The sequence below is a fragment of the Schistocerca nitens genome, chromosome 11, assembly GCF_023898315.1.
Source record: "Schistocerca nitens isolate TAMUIC-IGC-003100 chromosome 11, iqSchNite1.1, whole genome shotgun sequence".
In the NCBI taxonomy this organism is placed as follows: Eukaryota; Metazoa; Arthropoda; class Insecta; order Orthoptera; family Acrididae; genus Schistocerca; species Schistocerca nitens.
The window spans coordinates 178,387,683-178,410,155 of record NC_064624.1 but is presented as its reverse complement, the minus strand read 5'-3'; the positions used below and the strand labels follow the sequence as shown (position 1 = coordinate 178,410,155).

At 39.8% G+C, this 22,473-nt stretch overlaps 1 protein-coding gene across 1 annotated transcript in view; it reads right to left on the bottom strand.

Annotated features, from left to right (window-relative positions):
* Nucleotides 1–22,473, bottom strand: part of LOC126212968 (sperm-associated antigen 7 homolog) — an 86,387-nt gene that overhangs the window by 12,097 nt on the left and 51,817 nt on the right. Inside the window, exon 5 of the mRNA XM_049940493.1 lies at nt 15,002–15,176. Coding sequence (XP_049796450.1) covers nt 15,002–15,176 — 175 coding nt within the window. The remainder of the gene's footprint in view (nt 1–15,001; nt 15,177–22,473) is intronic.

Below are 22,473 nucleotides of genomic sequence, written 5' to 3'. Positions count from 1 at the left end.
TCTAACATCTCTACGATCGTCTCCATGGGAGAATAGCAGCCTGCATTGCTGCGAAAGGTGGATATACACTGTACTAGTGCCGACATTGTGCATGCTCTGTTGCCTGTGACTATGTGCCTGTGGTTCTGTCAGTGTGATCATGTGATGTATCTGACCCCAGGAATGTGTCAATAAAGTTTCCCCTTCCTGGGACAATGAATTCACGGTGTTCTTATTTCAATTTCCAGGAGTGTATATGTGTAATCAACTAGCAGTAGCATACAAAACTTGGGGTTTGAAGATTAATTACCAAAAAACAGAATACTTGACTAATGATTCAGATAAGCTATACATTGAAGGAAAGAAAATCAAAAAGATAAACACTTTCTGTCACTTGGGATCCATTTTAGAAATCGAGGGAAAATCAGAGTCAGAAATCAATAAAAGAATTAGTAGCGGACGGAGGGTCATTGGGATGCTTAACTCAGTCTTGTGGAGCAGGAATGTAATGAGCAGAACTAAAAAATTAAGATACAAATCCATATTAGAGAGTGTGGTTCTGTATGGAACGGAGACCTGGACAATTAACATGAAGCACATTAAAAAATTACAAGCTCTAGAGATGGACTTTTGGAGAAGATCGGCAAGAATCTCTAGGAAAGAAAAGATAAGGAACACCGAAGTAATAAGGAGAATGGAAATAAAAGAAAGAACATATGACGAAATGGATAGGAAGAAATTACAGTGGTACGGGCATGTAAGACGAATGGAGGAAGCCTGAATACCAAAATTGATACTGGAGTGGGAACCGGAGGGGACAAGAAGAAGAAGAAGACGACCTATGACCACCTGGCTCCAAAATGTACAGCACACAATGAGGAGAATGGGCGCAGAGGAAGAGGACACACAAGATCGAAACACCTGGAGGAATATTTTGAAAATATAGTTTAAGAACGTTTATTGTTTGTATTGTAATTTCCAAGTAAATTATTATGTTGGAGATAAGCCTCTGTAATGAGGAAAAGCTCAAAATAATAATAAAAATAAATTACCGATATTGAATCACAATCAGAAAGATACTCTACACTTATCTTCCAATAAAGTATACACCATCGTGACTGCATATGCCCCCATAAATGAAGACAATAAAAAGGGCAAAGAAAAGGTGGAATGTTTCTAGGGCTAACTCGATGATTATATGCAAAAAATACCAGAAAAACACAATGTCCTACTTCTCAGGGATTTTAATGCCCAGATAAAGAAGAAGAAGAAATGCAAAAAAATTGTTGGAAACTTCTCAGCACATAATAGAGCTAGCCAAAATGGCACCAGACTGACAGAATTATGCCAAGCATACAACATTATCCTTACATCCACGGCCTTTAAAAAGCTACCCTGGAATCATGGGTCCCACCGAATCCACACCTACTTGAATTCCAACTTGATCAAGTGGCAACAAAGTAAAGATCCATAAAGAAATACAAAATGTCAAAGTCCTCAGAGAAGACAACTAAGATTCTGATCGCTAACTTTCTAAAATAAAACTCAAACCCATTCCAACCCTAAAAGAATAAAATGAGATTCAAAAAAGATAATAAACTCCGAGGAGTTTCCCCTCACAACTGAAGACATGCAAAACCAAAACTGGTATCACGTACATGAAAGCCTAATAATTAAAGCCAAACAATTAACTTCCTTAATCAAAGCCAAAAAACAAGCTTGGTAGACAAAAATGGAAATATTGCCCACAACAACCGGGATAACTGCAAAATATTGGCAGAATATTTCAGAAACATTCTCAACTGTGAAGAACCCACAGAAAAATGGACCTCAACAATAACAAATCCTAACTATGAACCACCCTACACTGAAGAACTACAGACAGTTATTTCAAACCTCAAAAAGTATAAAGCCTCGGCAGAAAACCAAAGCACAGCTGAACTTTGGAAAAATGTCAACAAAACTGCCATAGATTCTCTCTGAAGCATCTTAGAAGAAATCTGGTCAAATTAAAGAATCCTAGCTGAATGGAAGACAGCTCTCATACACCTGCTCCACAAGAAAGCGCCCAAAACAAACTCCAACAACTCAGTCCTAGATATACCATATATGATATTCTCTAGAGTCCTACTAAACAGGACAGAACTCCAAGTACACCAGCAACTTTGAGAATACCAAGCAGGTTTCAGGAAAGGGAGATCCTCCCCAGGACATACTAAATCTCACGGCATACCAAAAATCAAGAGCAAAATCATGTTTTCACTTTCATTGACTTTCAGAAAGCATATGACTCAAATGACCAGAAATATCTCACCTCTATACTAGAAGAGTTAAACCTAGGCAACAAAACAACTAACTTAATCAGAGAAACCCTTATGACTACATACTCAAATACATGGGTGGACTCTCCAACTCTTTTGAGATAAAAACTGGTGCATGGCAAGACGACTCACTTTACTGCTATTTATGTGTCCTAGGAAAAGTAGTCAGAGAGTGAAACATACTGGACTCTGACTAGAAACAAAAAACAAAGACATCAAAGTCAATTGTCTAGCCTTTGCAGATGATATGGCCCTACTAGCCAAGGCATAGGAAGAAGCCACAGAACACATCCTCAAACTACAAAAACAGCTGAAAAAAATAGGTCTCAAAATCTCCTTTGAAAAGGTCACGATATTGATGAACATAAGAAATCCTCCAAAACTGACATTGTCAAAGAATTTAAATATCTTGGAGAACCGATCAGCTGGAATGCCCTTGAGGAAAAGGAAAGGGAATTTAGAAGAAGGAAAGTTGAACTGGTGTTCCAACTCACCAAACACACGCACAACAACAAGTTTCTGTCATGGAATGCAAAAATAAGACATTACAATACAGTAATCAAACCAGAAGTCCCGTATGCAGCGGAAACATTGTCCAGCACCAACCATCGCCCAGTTGAAAGGTCGGAGATGAAAGAAAGGAAGATATTAAGAAAAATCCTTGGCGCCAGATTTCAAAACAACAAATTAATTCATGTAAAAAATGCAATCCTTTATCAAACTACTGAAAAACTCTCAAACAAAATTAGGAAATGAAGAATTGATTTTTATGGACACATCCTCAGAACAGAAAAAAATTACTATTTCTGCAACAAAAATCACAACAAAATTGGTTTAAGGAAAAGGAGGACTTATGAGAACTCCAAATCACAGAAAATATCCTCCCCACATAGTAGAGCGAAACAAAAGAAGAAGAAGAAGAATTGGCACTGATGAAATATCCATTTCCAGAATGAGATTTTCACTCTGCAGCGGAGTGTGCGCTGATATGAAACTTCCTGGCAGATTAAAACTGTGTGCCCGACCGAGACTCGAACTCGGGACCTTTGCCTTTCGCGGGCAAGAGCTCTACCAACTGAGCTACCGAAGCACGACTCACGCCCGGTACTCACAGCTTTACTTCTGCCAGTACCTCGTCTCCTACCTTCCAAACTTTACAGAAGCTCTCCCGCGAACCTTGCAGAACTAGCACTCCTGAAAGAAAGGATATTGCGGAGACATGGCTTAGCCACAGCCTGGGGGAATGTCTCCGCAATATCCTTTCTTTCAGGAGTGCTAGTTCTGCAAGGTTCGCGGGAGAGCTTCTGTAAAGTTTGGAAGGTAGGAGACGAGGTACTGGCAGAAGTAAAGCTGTGAGTACCGGGCGTGAGTCGTGCTTCGGTAGCTCAGTTGGTAGAGCTCTTGCCCGCGAAAGGCAAAGGTCCCGAGTTCGAGTCTCGGTCGGGCACACAGTTTTAATCTGCCAGGAAGTTTAAATATCCATTTGCCAACTATGAAAGGGTCTTTTCTGGAACCTGCACCAATTATTCACCTATACATCACATAGTCCTAGGTGTTTGGGACGTTTCCAACTAGTGATAAAATATGTAAAGCAACATAGTTAACTCATTTGGTGTGTTTACTGTTATAACCAACTCCATGCATCTTTATCTCCCCTACAAATCTCCTAATGTCACCTTCCCACCTCTCATAGTCTCAGTGTTTCCCTGTTTCACCTCTCTGTATGGGGCCCAGGCCCTCTAGTCATAATTATCTCTTCCTCTCAAGTCTGTGCCCTGACCCATTTATTCCTCTCCCAAAAATTCCAAATTCATGTTCCCAATGAATACTGCATTACAAGTTCATATCTGACTGCCATTAGTCAGAACAGGTAATGCATTCCAATTGTAGATGTTTCGTTCTGGACACACTAAAATCTTAGATCAAGGAAAAAAAAAAGTTTGCTGATGACATTATAATACTGTCACAGATGGCAAAGGCTTCTAAAGATCAACCAAATGGAACAGATCATACCTTGACAAGGGGTTATAAGATGAAAGTCAACGAAAGGAAAAGGAGGGTAATGAAGTTATTTGAATTAAATCAGGTGACATTGAGGAAATTAGATTAAAGAATGAGAAACTAATGTCCGTCAATAAGTTTTGGTATTTGGCCAGCAAAATTACTGATGATGCCCAAAGTACAGAGGATGTAACAAGAGAGAGAGAGAGAGAGAGAGAGAGAGAGAGAGATATTTACAGAGACACATATGATGGAACAGCATAAAAAGAAATAATATGAAAAAAGTAAAGACAAGAGATTATGCTCAAAGAACCTTGATGGAATAAGTGACAAGGCTGCAAAGCCAGCATTGGTGAACAAGCACTATCAGGAAATTTAACTCTGTACACAAACAAGATATTTACACAATGTGAAGCCTGAAGTACTGAGCACGGGCTGCTGTTTACAGTAAGTGAGGTACACATATGGTGTAACAATAAGTGATAGTGCTAGGTTCATATACGTTTGAACATATTGAACTCATTCTGAAAGGCATCACGAAAAACAATTTTTTAGAGTATTTCTGTTCTTTAATAATTTTGTTCTTATCGTAGTGCACATGCTTACAATATTGTATTTCTTACAGAAAGTGCGTAGGGGAGTCCTGCTCCATTTTATGCAAAATTGTAATGTTATTTTCAATATTAGTAACATTATGTGATTGGGTGGAAGCAAACGTGGATTTATCTTCTACATTTCTTTCTCCCTGTTTGTATACGTTTGTTGTATATGGTTCTGAAATGTCTGCACGTTTGGCCGATATAAAAAGCTTTGCGGTCAGTGTACTGGATTTTACATTACCTGTAACTGCAAATTCGTTATTGTTAGTTTTAATATTATGTACAAGCAACTGACTTAGTGTGTTAATGGCCTTGAAAGAACTTCTAACATTAAAGCTATAGAGAAACGCATTGACATTACATGAAGCATTGCCATAGAAGGGAAAGAAGAGAAATTCTGAACTTTCTGTAAGCTCATCACAGTAGCTGTCAGCTGTGTTCTGAAGAAGATGATATTTAGAATTATAAATTCCAGGAACTGAATATCTATTGAAATAACAATTTTTTTTATCCTGTTAAGGGGACATGCTTCTTGGTCTATAGAAAAGAGAATTTCATGCTGATTTAAAAAATGTATAGTTTATGGGCATTATCATTTTCAGTTTCTTCTAAAATTGATGTTGAACATAATGTTGCACAGGAGCCACGCCCATTTGTCAGTTTGAAGTGCGTCAGAATACGTGATGCATTATTTTGTTCTTCCATTTTTTCCGTCGTTAGTTACAGATCATTAAAACAGGTGTATTCTAGAAGGCACTGATTGCTGGAACCAAAGTACAGGCATGTCTAGAAGGCTATGGTTCGAATGTACACAAAGATCTGAGAATATATGATTTTGGAATTTCATACGCGTGTGGTTTTGTAGTTATTGTGTGTTGTTTTGTTTCTGTGTGTGTGTGTGTGTTTCTTGTGCTACAAATGCCAAGAGGAAAGAAATTTAGCCCCAAACAAAAGTTTCGCAGCAACCAGTTCCAAACACAACTGAATAATACACATCAGTTGCTTCAAAAGTTGCCCGCGGAAACTGTGTCTACAGACAGTGTTTCTAGACGTAAACTTTCGCTTCCTGAATGTAATAAGAACAAGCCTAGTAGTATTGTGAGCAGCAATAATGACGGAAATGTTATTGTGAACCTAAATATGCTGTGAAGACTTCTGAAGAGTGCTGTGAAATGTAAGTACTGCAATTGTGAAGATAATATTGATGCTTCTGAGGACATTTCAGCAAGAAGAGGTCTTTCAAGTGAGTTAGTGATTACCTGTAACTCATGTAAGATGCACAGTGATACTATGACATTGCCAGTAACTGACAGTCGACATTACAGTGTACATATTCAGCTTGCTTATGCAATGCGATGTATTGGAAGCGGCAGGAGAGCTGCCCAGACTTTTTGTGCAGTGATGGATTTGCCTCCACCTCCACTGAGGTTTTACAGATACAATAAATTAATGCACAATGCTTTATATGGTGTAAGTGAACATTCAATGAAAAGAGCAGCAGAAGAAGCAGTAGCCTTGTCTGAGAATACAGACACTGTAGCAGCATTTGATGGCTCTTGGCAGATGAGAGGTCATACTTCTCTGAATGGGGTTGTAACTGCCACATTTATTGAAACTGGTAAGCTACTAGATTATGAACATCTAACAAAGCACTACCACAGTGGTTCAAGTAAATTATTGGCACCCATGTTTGATGGCCCAAGTGGAAACTAGGAAACAAAAGGATTTCTAGACATTTTTTCGAAGATCAGAGGTCAGTTGTGGTGTGAGGTACGTGGTAGATGTACAAATATATATTGTATGTAACCTGTTCTTATACAAACCTGTTTCCTTAAATATTAGCAACTGGATAAACTTTAAATTGCATAGCATCTGCTGAGTTCCTTCGCAGCTCTTTCTAGTAGTCTTTTATTAACACTTATGAACACCTGAACATTTATTTTTAAAGATCAGTGTTTCTGTTGTAGTTTTTTATGTAAGTGGTTCTACCATGTTATGTAATTGTATCTCAGCTTGGCACTAGTGTTGAAGTGTCATTAAGTCACCCTTTATTGGTAACTGTTTTCAATATATGTATTTTGAGGGAAATCCTATATGGAAGTTTGAATTTCTGAAGTTTTGTCAGTAATTCTGTTTTCTTCATAAGGGAAAATAAAGCAAGGGGTATTAGTGCCCGGCAATGTTAAGTTTGTAATTGATATTTTAACAAGTGCTTCTTTAACAGATTGAAATAGTAAGTTTATAAGGGTATCTTAGTGAAGAATGTTAAGTGAGGCCATCTTAATGTAATAACTGGTTTTAAGGAGTTTGATGAAGTGACTTAAGTAATTGATAATTGCTACGCTTAAGGTTTCTATAAATGTCTGGCAAATTAAGTTTTTTATAACTTTCTCTTAAGGGAATGTTTATTTGAGTACTAAGTACATTATGTTTCTAACTGTATTTGCTAAGCTTTATCTAGAGGCTCATTCACAATTTGTAATTGTCAAAGTCCACCATGATTCCATCCCACCATGATTCCATCCCACTTCCTCTTTTATGGTATCTAAGATATGGTGGGTAAGTGTGGTTTGAATAAGGAAACATGTACCAAATTCATTTGTTTGACAAATATCAGTCCAGCTTTCATAAACACGGTAGCAGAAACACTGTATTAGTTAAGGTCACTGATACAGATGACCTGAAATATGCCTTGGACAACAGAGAGGTCATAATACTGACACTATTAGACTTCAGCAACGCTTTTGACTCTGTCGGCTTTCACATACTGCTCAGAAAAATATGCCAGCTACATTACTCAAACAGTGCACTGAAGTGGATTGAAAGTTACTTGAAAAACAAACAGCAAGGTGTTGTCTTTGGGAATGAAAAATTGTCCTACAAAAATATTCTGTAAGGAGTACCACAACAAAAAGTCTGGGACCCACTTTTGTTTTCCTTGTAGGTCAATTATATTTCATCCATTTTGTCCTTCTGTAAATATCATATCTGTACCAATGACTTCCAGCTCTACTTAATGATGATGATGATGATTGGTTTGTGGGGCGCTCAACTAAGTGGTCATCAGCAATCGTGCAAAATCCCAAACTTTGCTCAGCCCAGTCTCGCCACTTTCAGGAATGATGATGAAATGATGAGGACAGCACAAACACCCAGTCATCTTGAGGCAGGTGAAAATCCCTGACCCCACCGGGAATCGAACCCGGGACCCCGTGCTCGGGAAGTGCAAATGCGACTGCGAGACCACGAGCTGCGGACAGCTCTACTTAAGTCCGAGACTTGAAGATCTACGAGGTGCGATCAAAAAGTAACTGGATTTTTTTAATTTTACAGGCTTTAAACATCCAACTTTCATTTTTTTTTTCTTTTATCTTGCTGGTACACTTGTTTCTGTTATATGTTTGCATTTTCAGCTATTTTGAATATTTAATCAGTTGTTGATAGTCAAGTTATGTGTGTTTTTGAATGCTCGGTGAATTTTTACTTTCAATAAAGATGGCACAAAGAATTCACATTAGATTTGCTTGAAAAATGGAATAAAGTTTAGCAACACATTTGATTTGTTGACTGCAGCTTTTGGTGAATCCACTACAGGACAAATGTTTACGAGTTGTATTAATGTTTCAAACAGGACTGAGAAGACGGTGAAGATGACGACCGCCCTGACATCCTAGCACATCAGTTACTGATGACAATGTGAAAAAAAATAAAGAAAATGGTTCTGTAAAATCACCGAATTGCCACCAGAGAGGTTGCTGTTGGCATATCCTTTGGCTCACACCAAGCTTTATTTTATTAATTTTTTTTTTAATTTTTTTTTAATTTTTTTTTATTGTGTTTTGGGCATGAAATATGTAGAACCAAAGTTTGTCCAATATTGTTGAATTTTGACCAAAAGTGTCATCGTGCAGACACTGCTTACGAATTGCTGAATGAAGTTAACAACGATGCGGAACTTCTAAAGGAGGTTATCAAAGTTGACGAAACATGGATAGATGGGTATGACCTTGAAACCAAGGCCCAATTGCCCCAATGGAAATTGCCTGAAGAGTCAAAACTGGAAAAAATTGAATAGTCAGATCATATGCAAAAGCTGTTCTCACTTTCTCTTCAATTACGATGGGACAGTGCATCAAGAGTTCCTGCCTTATCGTCATTCGGCCAATAAAGAATACTACCTGGAAGTTGCGTGCCATTTGCGAGGCGTAGTACGAAGAAAATGAACAGAATTGTGGCAAAACCGCTCGTGGAAATTGCATCGTGATAATATTCCTACTCAAACCTCAATGCCTCTTCATGATTTTTTGGAAAAAAACAAAACCGCTATGTTGCCTCAGCCATTGTATTTGGCAGGTGTGGCCTCCTTTCTAGTCTCGAGGTCGAAGAGAGCCGTGAAAGGATGTTGTTTGCCACCACTGATTAGATAAAACCAAAATCATTGAACGAGCTGAACACCACAATGAAAAGTTAGTTCCAGAAGTATTTCCAAGACTGGAAAAATTGCTGGCACAAGTGTACTATATCTGCGGGGGAGGACTTTGCAGGGGAAAAAGTTGATGATGATCAATAAATAAAGATCCTTAAAAAAAAAAATATCCGTTACTTTTGATCGCTCCTCATAAATGCTGTGATTACCTAGATGAATGATGATGATGATGATGATGATGATGTGTTCAGTAGGGCTTATGCAAAAGAGTTGCAAGTAATCTAAGTATTCCCCTTATGCAAAAGGGTTGAAGTATTCTTAGTATACACAAGAAATTAGTAAGTTCGGAATTCTGCAATCAACTGCTTCCCACTCAATTTGATGGATCCCAATACCACATCACAAAACAATGATGAAGCTGGGTGTTTAAATTGAGCAGAGAATCATACCGTGTGTCAGAAGACTCCTGCTTGCCTCTATGTTCTCAAAAAGCTTTGTAACATATTTCCACAGGGTGTGAAACGCAAACTCGTGTAATCGCTTGTTCTACCAAACCTCCACTACTGTGATGTAATTCAACGCGGTTAGAGTTGTGTGCATTACACACGCAACGTTCATCGATATGACTGTCAGTGCTTCAGACACCCAGTTCGGGTGCTAGCAGCCGACACGTTACAGAACTACCGCACGGTACGTCTACTTTGATGGCTCCTCAATTGCGCCGTCACCCGAGTACCTCAGTGCAGAGATTAAATATCTTTCGTGGTATCGTAATATAAATACTAGGTCTCACTTGTCTAATATACTAGCTGTGCCCATTAATAAAACAAAAACATTTCCAATCTTCTTCACTTTCACTGCTGTTTGCCTCTGGAACAAGCCGCCCTATACTCCTCGCACAATTCAATGCCCTGTGACTTTTCATTAAAAGTTGAAGCACTTCCTTCTGTCATTGTCATAGGGCTTCCCCAGAATTAACATACATGCTAAACTTTCCCTCCATCAAATAGGAAAGCCAATGCTCCTATCTTTCCCCAGTTATCCTTCTTTCTCTTATCCTTCAACTTGTGAGTCAGGCTACCCCCTCTTCTATTATAATCTTTAACTACCGTATTTACTCGAATTTAAGCCGTACATTTCTTTCTGGTTTTTGTAATCCAAAAAACCGCCTGCAGCTTACAATCGAGTGCAAAGTAAGCGGAAGTTCTGAAAAATGTTGGTAGGTGCCGCCACAACTAACTTCTGCCGTCAAATATATATAGCGCTACACAGGCATGCTTTGGAGGCACAAAGATAAATACTGGTGCCAAACCCTCTGCGCCAGTAAATAAAATAAAATTAAAAAAAAAAAGGTGGAAGACAAGCTTTTTTCTCCGCCTCGAGTTTCGACCACTGCATTTTCACACATTATCCAACGAAGTAAATACAGATTCCGTATTGTCCATCTTCAAATGTAGCAGCATTTCAATGTACTATGAAAATCCGACTGGCAAGACTGGGATGTTTGTCAATATGGCCAAATCTACGTTCCTACCTGAGAAGAGATGGTTCCTTATAGGAACTTTTATGAATTGTGAATCGCATGCAGTATTCTCTTCACCATAAGAATAATATGAATATAAACATTTTGCCATGTATTCTTTCGTGTTTGCTGCTAACTCATTAAAAATCCTGTCTAACTCATTTAAATCCTATTTAACTCATTTAAATCCTGTCTGCCTAATAAACTACGAAACTACAGTGAGACAACACCAAACGCGGAAGAATATACGTATCGTGTCATGTTTATATTCGTATTATTCTTATGCCTAATAGTGATACAGTCAGAAATGAAGCACGGCAATTGACTAGATTTTTAAATCTAAGATGACTAATTTCAGTAATGTACTACAGAGGCGTCTGCAAAGATTTTCAAACAGAGAAAAATTTTCACTAAACTCTCGTTCAGAACATCTATCATACGCTGTCTATTATTTGGTTCTTGTTGACCACTATCAAAGAAAGCTGCAGTGTAAGTAACAACAAGTAGCAGTCTCTTGCCATTGTTTCGCTAATGAGACGATTCCTCTCTCTTTTTTTAATTGTAAGCGGCGGTAGCGTGCACAAAAGCAAGCCATGCCGCGAATGGCAACAGGTCGTAAACACTCATTATCAAAATGCTACAAACAATGCATGACACAGTACAGTAATACATTTTCAGCTTAGAGTGACGTAAACACCTATAACAAAGAGAACGGCACTTATCAAATCAAAGAAAAATAAGCAATCAATTCAAACCAGATTAAGCACGTGAAAAAGGAAGGGTACCCGCATAAATACGGACGGAGCACCTGGCGCATAGCAATGGCTACCTGGTAAGCTTAACTGCTAAGCTTACGACTCGAAACAAACTACTGTAGCTGTATCAACATTCATTCGACCTAAATTGTGTCTCATATTACAATGGACCAACTTTGTTTCGATTTGGAGGTGCGGCCTAAAACCTTTCTCTTCCCTTGAATTTTGAGTCTCAAATTTCAGGTGAGGCTTAGAATCGGGAAATTTTTTTTCCCTTGATTTCGAGTCTCATTTTTCAGGTGCGGCTTAGATTCGAGTGCGGCTTAGATTAGAGTAAATACAGGTATGTTATACCACATTCCTCTTTCCCTCCCTCCTCCGCTTCGTTCTCCGTGCTCACTGCTGCCAGCACTCACGATTAAAAACCTACTTTACCATAATCACTAATTACAGTTGTATTTATCGTGTAGAAATATAAATTGTGTGTATTTTTTAAATTTTATATGTATCACTGTAATTTCTATTTTCTAAATTTAGTATAACATGCTTCCTGTAATACAATGTAAAATATATATGAGGGGTAAGTCAATTATTATCCACAAAGTAGTTATAAATTTTATTGTAATCAAATAGGAAACTTACAAGAACATTTTTCAACATAGTCTCCTTGCGTTTCAGTGCACTTGGTCCGTCGTTGTACAAGCTTCCTGATGCCCGTATAAAAGAAGGTTCTCGGTTGAGCTGCGAGCCAGGAATGCACTGCTTCTTTCACTGCTTCGTCCGAGGCAACTTGACGGCCCCCTAATGCCTGTTTGAGTGGATCAAACAAGTGATAGTCAGAAAGGGCAAGATGGGGACTATATAGAGGATGATCCAGTACTTAAAATTTGAGTTTCTGGAGCATTTCAGCAGTGTGGGCAGCAGTATGCGCACGGGCATTGTCTTGCAACAACGTAACATCTTTTGACTGCAATCCTCAGCATTTGCTTCGAATTGCAGGCTTTAGCCTGGCAGTAAGCATCTCACTGTATCCCAAAAAACCGTAAGCATCAGTTTTCTGGAGGACAGTTGGGTCTTGAACTTTTTCTTGTACAATGAATTTGGATGTTTCCATTCCATACTGTGCCGTTTACTCTCCGGCTCGTAATGACAGATTCATGTTTCGTCACCAATAATGATCCTGTCTAAGTTGTTGTCCCCTTCGTTACCATAGTGATCCAAATGTTTTCTGCAGGTGTCCAAGCGTGTTTGTTTATGCAGCTGTGCAAGTTGTTTTGGGACCCATCTTGCACAAACTTTATGAAACCCAAGTCTGTTGTGGATGATTTTGTAGGCAGGAATATGACTAATTTGCAGACAATGTGCCACTTCGTCAATAGTTAATCTTCTGTCTAAGAAAATCATTTCACATGAAAGCTCAAAGGTTTCTTCATTTGTGGTGGTAAACGGTCGTCCAGCTCCTTCATCGTGCGTAACACTTGTCCGACCATTTCGGAATTTTTCAATCCATTTGTAGACACTCCGTTGTGGCAAAACACTTTTCCCGTACTGTACCAAAAATCTTCAATGAATTTCGGCCCCTGATCCGCCTTCTGACCACAAAAAATGGATCACTGAATGTTGCTCTTCTTTGGTGCAAATAGATAGCAGAGCAACCATGATTAACAGCACAACAGCGATAACGAAACTAACCTAGCAGCTTGAAAACTGCAAAGATATAACAACAAATAAACATAGCATGTGTCATCAACGTAAAATGACAGTACTACCAAAATAAACAAAACTGTAACTAAATTGCAGATAATAATTGACTTACCCTCGCAGAACACCTGATTAGATGTAAGAGAGGGCCTGATGGCCATGATCTTGCCAGATTAAGTAAACCAATAAATAAAAGACCAAAAAGTTCTGGAATGTGCTACTTCCCTTCTGTTGCCAGATCTGTGTATTTACAAGTAGTGAGATCCCCTTTTTCAGTACTATAATGGGCAAAATCCATCAAGTGTTTAATGTTGTGGACTGTGTTTCGTGTCTCATCATGTTAACAGCAATTCTTGTCTCGTGTTAATAGCAATTCTAAGAGATGATAAAAATGAATAAATACACAGGAGTGCTTCACATATTTGCGTACCACAATTCTGCTTAAGTTAAAATTTATTTGTAATGATGTGTGAGGGTGAGTTCAACATATCGCTTCATGTTGATTATTTATTTCTATAGTAAAACGGCTGTAGATTCACGAGCTTTGCACACTGAAGACTCGAAAGTTTGGACTTTGCTAGACAGAAGGTGGGTCACCCACTACCGCAAGTATTGTAATATCCCCTACATCTCCCCCTCAGTGGAAGGAATTGACTGGTTATTATTTTATTATTATTTTTACTCTCAGTTATTTATTTAGTTATCGTTACGAATTAGGTTCATTCAGTGTGTCACCTGCACAATTTTTATCCAGAGAAATTGTTATCACTAGCTTTATCTGGTAAAAAGAATGATAAAAGAATCAGGAAGCCATCTATAACATATTTTAGTATGGGAACAAAATGAAATCCTAAAAATATGTTATATTGTCGATACTAGGCAGGAGCACCTGTCCACTTTAAACTTAAAACAAATATGGACTAATGGTGAGTAATTTAGTCAAGATGACTTTTTCAAACTTATCCATTTCTTCTTCTTCTTCTTCTTCTTATTATTATTGTTATTATTACTTTACTTCTATAAATACTGCTTTAACATTATATTGCAAAATATTTTTTGTAACTACACAATATAGTCTACCTCATGTTAACAAAACTCAAAGGTTCTATTCAGATATTTTTATTTGTTTCATCAGAGAAAGCCAGTGACAATAATTTTGCTGGTTGAAAATTATGTAGATAACACACTGAATGAATGTAACTCTCAAGAATGATTAAATAAATTCCACTGAAATGAAAATAGCAACAGTAAAATAATAACTGATCAATTACTGCCAATGAGGAGGGAGTTGTACAAGATTTCACTGTGTACCATAGTACATCAATATCCAGAAATAAACAAAACTTGCATATGCAAAACTAAAGGCTATAAAAAAAGCTTATTCCCACTGTGTATCATACCATATGCCTGAATGTAATGTTAGAGGGTGGTGTTAATACAGAAGATGAGGTATCCTCCACTGCTGACAATGGAGTACAGCAGCATCTTTGGTCCTGGTAATGAAGGAAATGCTGTGGCATTGTGAATGTTTGGTTGTGCTGTCCATGTAAGGTATTTAATTCAAAACTTCTTGAAATAAAAATGTATAATATGGATATGGTCCAGCTTTCATCAAGCTCCCAGCTGCTCTATAATACGACACACACACACACACACACACACACACACTGAGAGAGAGAGGACACTTTGGTACCTACCAAACCCATAAGCTCTATTTGTCTCAGTCTTTTTTGCAGCTGCTAGGGCAGCGTCCTCGCCAATCAGGTGCCTGTACTTGTCTTTGTAGAAGTTGGAGGCAGGAACAAAATTTTTCTCATCACGCGAGGAACGTTTCTTTGATGCCTCCTCTGCTTCTAGCCGATCACGCTCTCTCTGGAAATACAGAAGTTGCACAAAAATAAAATCAAGCAGAGTTGATCAAAACGATATATTCAAATGGCTTCATCTGATGCAGTTGTTTCAGATGATTATTATGACAATGATGATGATTTTGGTTTTAAAGTCCTAAACTGCTGGGTCACTGGTATCTTTATCTTTACATAACAGAGGTATGAGTGTGGTTACAATGAATTCAAACAACAATATACTATGGTGTAAAAGAGAGGTAAAATACAATGTGTACAATAACTCAAGAGAGAGAGAGAGAGAGAGAGAGAGAGAGAGAGAGAGAGAAGGTAGTGATGCAACCTTTCACCCCCACTGTTCAACCGTACATCGAGAAAGCAGAGACAAAAATAAAATTTCAGGAGTGGGATTAAAATTCAGCATGAAAGGATTTCAGTGATAAGATTTGCTGATAACATTGCTTTACTGGACCTGTTGGAACTTAATATGAAAATTGTGGAACACTGTACACACATAAGGGAGGAGGATATAAGAAGCATATCTGCACGGGTTACAAGAGATTTCCTTGCTAAAAGTAGTATCAAACATAGGACTGTGAGAAAACCAAAAAACACGAGAAGCATTCTAAATGTGGATGATGAAAATTAAATGGACTTATGAAGTATGGGGAGGTCCACCAGTGACAAAAATAACACACATCAAAAAAGGTTTCGCATCACCCCAGTTCCCAGAACTCTGGAAGATAGACGTTGACTGTGGATATTGTATCACATACATAGTCCTTTTGACTGTTCAGAGATGTCACTAAACCCACCCACAGATGTAAACAGTCATGCGTGAGCAGCGCCTATTAGATGGAGGGGGTCCAACAGCTGATGAGTTCCAGTCATTCCACCAGGAAGGAGGTACACGGCTTGTGTTGTCTACAGTTCAAGCATGCCTAGAGGTTCAGTACCACAGTTAGATAGAGGTTCAGTACCACAGTTAGATCACATCCACATTGTTAATTTGCACCAAGAAGGGCTCTCAATAAGGGAAGTGTTCAGGCATCTCGGAGTGAACCAAACCGGTGTTGTTTGGACATGGAGGAGATACAAAGAGACAGAAACTGTCAATGACATGCCTCGCTCAGACCACGCGAGGGCTACTACTGCAGTGGATGACTGCTACCTATGGATTATGGCTCAGTGGAACCCTGACAGCAATGCCACCATGTTGAATAATGCTTTTCGTGTAGCCACAGGATGTTGTGTTATGATCCAAACTGTGCGCAATAGGCTGCATGATGCGCAACTTCACTCCCAACGTCCATGGCGAGGTCCACTTCGCAACCACAACACCGTGCAGTGTGGTACAGATGGGTCCAACAACATGCCAAATGGATTTCTCAGGTTTGGCATCACGTTCTCTTCACCAATAAGTGTCGCATATGCCTTCAACCAGATAATCGTCCGAGAAGTGTTTGAAGGCAACCCAATCAGGCTGAACATCTTAGACACACTGTCGAGTGAGTGCAGCAAGGTGGAGGTTCCCTGCTGTTTTGGGATGGCATTATATGGGGCCGAAGTACGTCGTTGGTGGTCCTGGAAGGCACCATAATGGCTGTGCAATACGTGAATGCCATCCTCCAACCGTCAGTTGGTGAGGCATTCGTCTTCATGGACGACAATTTGTGCCCCCATCATGAATCGTGTGAATGACTTCCTTCAGCATAATGAAATCGCTCGACTATAGTGGCTAGCATGTTCTCCAGACATGAATCCTATCGAACATGCCTAGGATAGATGGAAAAGGGCTGTTTATGGATGACGTGACCCACCAACCACTCTGAGGGATCTATGCCAAATCGCCATTGAGGAGTGGGACAGTCTGAACCAACAGTGACTTGGATGAACTTGTGGATAGTATGCCACAACGAATACAGGTGTGCATCAATGCAAGAGGACATGCTACTGGGTATTAGAAGTAGCGGTGTGTACAGCAATCTGGACTACCACCTCTAAAGGTCTCGCGGTATGGTGGTACAACATGCAATGTGTGGTTTTCATTGGCAATAAAAAGAGCAGAAATGATGTTTATGTTGATCTCTATTCCAATTTTCTGTACAGGTTCCGGAACCAAGATGGTACAAAACTTTTTTTTGATGCATGTATATTGAGGAAGACTGATTACAAGAAGGGTCGGATGAGATTACTGTATTTACTTGAATCTAAGCCGCACTTTTTTCCGGTTTTTGTAATCCAAAAAAACCGCCTGCGGCTTAGAATCGATTGCAAAGCAAGCGGAAGTTCTGAAAAATGTTGGTAGGTGCCGCTACAACTAACTTCTGCCGTCGAATATATGTAGCGCTACGCAGGCATGCTTTGTAGGCACAAAGATAAATACTGGTGCCAAAACCTCTGCATCAGTAAATAAATTAAAAAAAAGGTGGAAGACGAGCTTTTTTTCTCTGCCCCGAGTTTCGACCACTACATTTTCATATATTATCCAACGAAGTAAATACAAATTCTGTATTGTTCATCTTCGAATGTAGCAGAATTTCAATGTACTACGAAAATCCGACTGGCAAGACTGTTCGGGATGTTTGTCAATATGGCCAACTCTACGTTCTGAATTTTTTCCTACCTGTGAGAAGAGATGGTTGCTAACAGGAACCAGATGAATTGTGAATCACATGGAGTATTCTCTTCACCATAAGACTAATACGAATATAAACATTTTGTCATGTATTCTTTCGTGTTTGCTGCTATCTTATTTAAATCTTGTCTGCCTAATAAACTACGAAACTAGAGTGAGACAACAGCAAACACGGAAGAATATACGTATCGTGTCATGTTTATATTCGTATTATTCTTATGCCTAATAGTGATACAGTCAGAAATGAAGCACGGCAACTGACTAGATTTTTAAATCTAAGATGACTAATTTCTGTGCAGAATTTGGTGTACTAAAGAAGCGGCTGCAAAGATTTTCAAATGGAGAAAAATTTTCACCTAACTCTCTTTCAGAACATGTTCTATCATACGCAGTCTATTATTTGGTTCTTGTTGATCATTATGAAAGAAAGCAGCAGTGTAAGTAACAACAAATAACAGTCTCTTGCCATTGTTTCGCTGATGAGACGATTCCTCTTTTTTTTTTTTAATTGTAAGCGGCGGAAGCGTGCACAAAAGCAAGCCATGCTGCGAGTGCGCGACAGGCCGTAAACACACACTATCAGAATGCGACAAACAATGCACGACACAGTACAGTAATACATTTTCAGATTAGAGTGACATAAACACCTATAACAAAGAAAACAGCACTTATCAGATCAAAGAAAAATAAGCAATTAATTCAAACCAGATGAAGCACGTGAAAAAGGAAGGGCACCCGTATAAATACGGACGGACCGCCTGACGCATAGCAATGGCTACCTGGTAAAGCTTAACTGCTAAGCTTACGACATGAACCAAACTACTGTAGCTGTATCGTCATTCATTCGACCTAAATTGTGTCTCATATTGAAATGGACCAACTTTGTTTCGATTTGGAGGAGCGGCCTAAAACTTTTCTCTCCCCTTGAATTTAGAGTCTCAAATTTCAGGTGCGGCGTAGATTCGAGAAATTCTTTTTTTCCTTGATTTCGAGTCTCATTTTTCAGGTGCGGCTTAGATTCAAGTAACTACGATATATGTGTTAAGGCATCAGGGATTAACTCCCATAGAACTTTATGGAGTAGAGGGCACACACAGTACAAGATGACAGAGGGTGGGATAAATCTAACAAATAATTTAGTGGTTGGGTGTAAGTGCTACTCATCAGATGAATGACAAAAAGCTCTGAATTCACACAGGAATCACAAATGAATACAAGGAACAAGATTTAGAATACAACACTGATGTAAAAAAGAGAAACACAGGGACAATAGATAAATACAGAATAATTATTATCAATTATAATGCACGAAAAGTTCTGGTTGAGAATAATTAATTTTAGGAATAACGAGGTAGAACTGCTGTGTCATCGTCAGATACACAAACAAAACAGAGTTTTGTTTTGTTAGCTTTTGGAATTAAATTCCTTTCTCAAGCTGTAGGAGAAACACACACATAATAGCTTTTGGAATGAAATTCCTTTCTCAAGCTGCAGGAGAAACACACACACACACACACACACACACAACACACACACACACACACACACACGCCTGTCTCCCTATATTGTGCTCATTCGACCTCCAGATCTTTCCTCGCCCACGATGAGTGTACTGGGGTGAGGTGGGGGTGCTGGGTGGGGTGGGATGAGGGATGGAGAGAGGTGGGTGGGAGGGAGAGAGGGGTTTGGGGAGGGGGGGTGAGCATCTAGCGGCTTGTGGGAGAGTGGGGAGCTGTCCATAGACCAGCTAGGGGTGCATGTAGAGGGGGCAGGTGGCAAACAACTGAGCAGGCTAGAGTGACAAATGGCAGCACACAACTATATTTCAATTCTTTTATCTTGGCGGTTCCCACATGCCTGCCGAGACGCGGGAGATTGCTGCATTGCCAGTTGTACGCGCCAAGAGAACACAGTATAGTTCGCAAACTTACGTTTAGGGGGAGTGCGCAGTTTATGAAGTAAAGCCACCACGGCCGCATTAACCCTTTCGCAGCTACAGAGACGTGCTCCCCGCGTTCTGCAATTCTGTCATCATTGCACTGCTTGCCTGTGCAGACACATGGTGTTTCGACTGCTTTGACACACTTTATCATTCGATTTCACAAAAACTATTTGACCCAAAAATTTGATTTTTACATCTTCTTGACTGATACCTTCCCCCATAAATGACTTAATTTTGTTTCGATGTTCAATGCAGTTATTGTGCAGCATTAGATGTAGTAAACCATTAAACGAAATTTTGAAGAGTTTGCAGAGGTAAAGTCCATAGCGTATACTTTCCGTATGGTCGATTTTAGTTGGCACTAGAAATTTCAAAAAATTACATTCAAACGAATTAAATTCATGAAGTAAGACACTTCGATACTGTTTTTAAAATAAAGAAAATATTAAGCACCGATCTAGGTTAGAACTCAGAACCTTTCGCTTAGCAGCCATACACTTTAACCGTTACGCTAACGCAGCTCGTCGTTGATTGTGTTTCCCGGAGGACTTTAAAATATCACGCAAAATACTGACAAACACTGTTGGTACGATTATGAATTACGTTTCGTCGAAGTACAATAGGAAATAAACAATTACCGCTGTTCTTTATTGCGAAAAAGCAGTTAGTGAGAATGATACAAACACCTTTCCTTGCTATCGCCTGAATTAAAAGGCTTATTGCTTGTTTGGTTTAATTAATTAATAGAATATGAAGCAATTGGTATAAAGAATGCTTTTTCCAAACTTTCTATAAAAGAAAGTCTGCTATCATTACATTGCTTTTGTTCAATTACTTTATTTATGCCTGACTGTTTCTAAAACTGAAGACACTCGTCCGTGCTCTGGAATGCAGTCGAGCTCTGGCAACATCGTTCTCTGTTCATTGGCTAACTGTGTTTTGTGATGTCAGATGCGCAGAACGAACCTAAACTCGGCCGCCATCATAAATGACGCGCACTTTAGCTGACACGTATCGGAAGGGGTAATGGGAAAGAGATGGTGTGTGTGTACACACACACACACACACACACACACACGACACTCGCTATTAGGAGGGAGGTGAGCGACAGCGAGTTACCTTAGGTTTAGGCCACGGAGGTTACAGGAGCTAAAGACAAGCTGTAAAGCTTCCATTTTTGAAGCTCAGAAAAGCTCGTGGTGGTGATGGTTGTTGGGAGGCTCCAGATGGCATGGGTTGTGAAGCAGCCATTGAAATCTTGCCTGATGTGCTCTGTTGCATGTTGTGCCACAGGGTGGTCCACCATGTATATGGCAACAGTTTCACAGTGCCCGTTCATTCTGGTTGACAGCTGGTTGGTTGTCATACCAATGTAAAATGCTGTGCAGTGGTTGCAGCAGATCTAGTATATAACATGGCTGCTTTCACAGGTTTCCTGGCCTCTGATGGGGGGAGGATAAACCTGTGATGCGAATGGAATAGGAGGTGCTGGGTGGGTGCAGATCTTGTGCCTGGGTCTTCCACAAGGGTACGATCCCTGTGGCCAGGGAATGTGGTTGGGAGTGGCATAGGGATGGACTATGATGTTGTGGGGGTTGGGTGGGCAGTGGAACACCACTTTGGGAGGGGATGGAAGTATCTTGCATAGGATGTCCCTTATTTCTGGGCACAATGATAGATAATCTGAGGCCCTGACGGAGAATGTGGTTCAATTGTTCCAGTCACGTGTAGTACTAGGTGACAAGGGTGGCATTTCTTTGTGGTCGGTTGTCGGGATAGATGCGAGGATCAGGTGTGTGCGAAGATACGGCACGGGAGATACGTCTGTGTATTATGCCTGTGGGGTATTGTCTGTCTGCAAAGGCCTTTGAGAGGCCTTCAGCATACTGGGCAAGGGAATTCTCATCACTGCAGATGTCACGAGTGGCCATGCTGTATGAGAGGGATTTTTTGGTGTGGAAGAGGTGTCAGCTGTCAAAGTGCAGGTACTGTTGGTGATTGGTGGGTTTGGTGTGGACTGAGGTGTGGATGTAGCCATCTGAGAGGAGGATATTGACATCTAGGAGGGTACACACTCGGAGAAGGACCAAGTGGATGGCAGAGGTGTTGAGATTGTGGAGGAATGAGGATAAGGTGTTCTGACTTTAAGTTCAGATTATAGAGATGTCATCAATAAACCTGAACCAGACCAGTGGTTTGGGGTTTTTGGAAGCTAGGAATGTTTCCTCTAGGTGGCCTATGAAGAGGTTGGCGGCCTATGAAGAGGTTGGCATATGAAGGTGCCATGCAGGTGCCACAAATGTGTTTGTATATCAACATCATCTTGGACAGTTTCCAGCCACTGGCTGGGTCTGTCGGGAACACAAGCCTCTCCATCGTGTTCTGTCTTTCCACCATTCCCCCTCTTCCACCTTCATCCAGTTCTCTCCTCTTCTCGCCACACATTCCTTCACTCCCTTCACCCATCTATCTCTTGGTCTTCCTCTGGGCCTCTTCCTCTCCAGTTGCAGATCAAACATCCTCTTTGGAATTCTTCCCTCATCCATTCTCTTCATGTGTCCATACCACTGCAGTCTCGATTTTTCTATCCTGTCCTGTACTGGTTCCTCCTTTAGTCTTTCCCTCACATACACATTCCGCAATCTGTCTCGTCTTGTTACACTCAACCTGCTCCTCTGGAACTTCATTTCACTAGCCTGTATTCTTCTTTTGTCGCTTTTGTGCATTACCCATGTCTCACTTCCG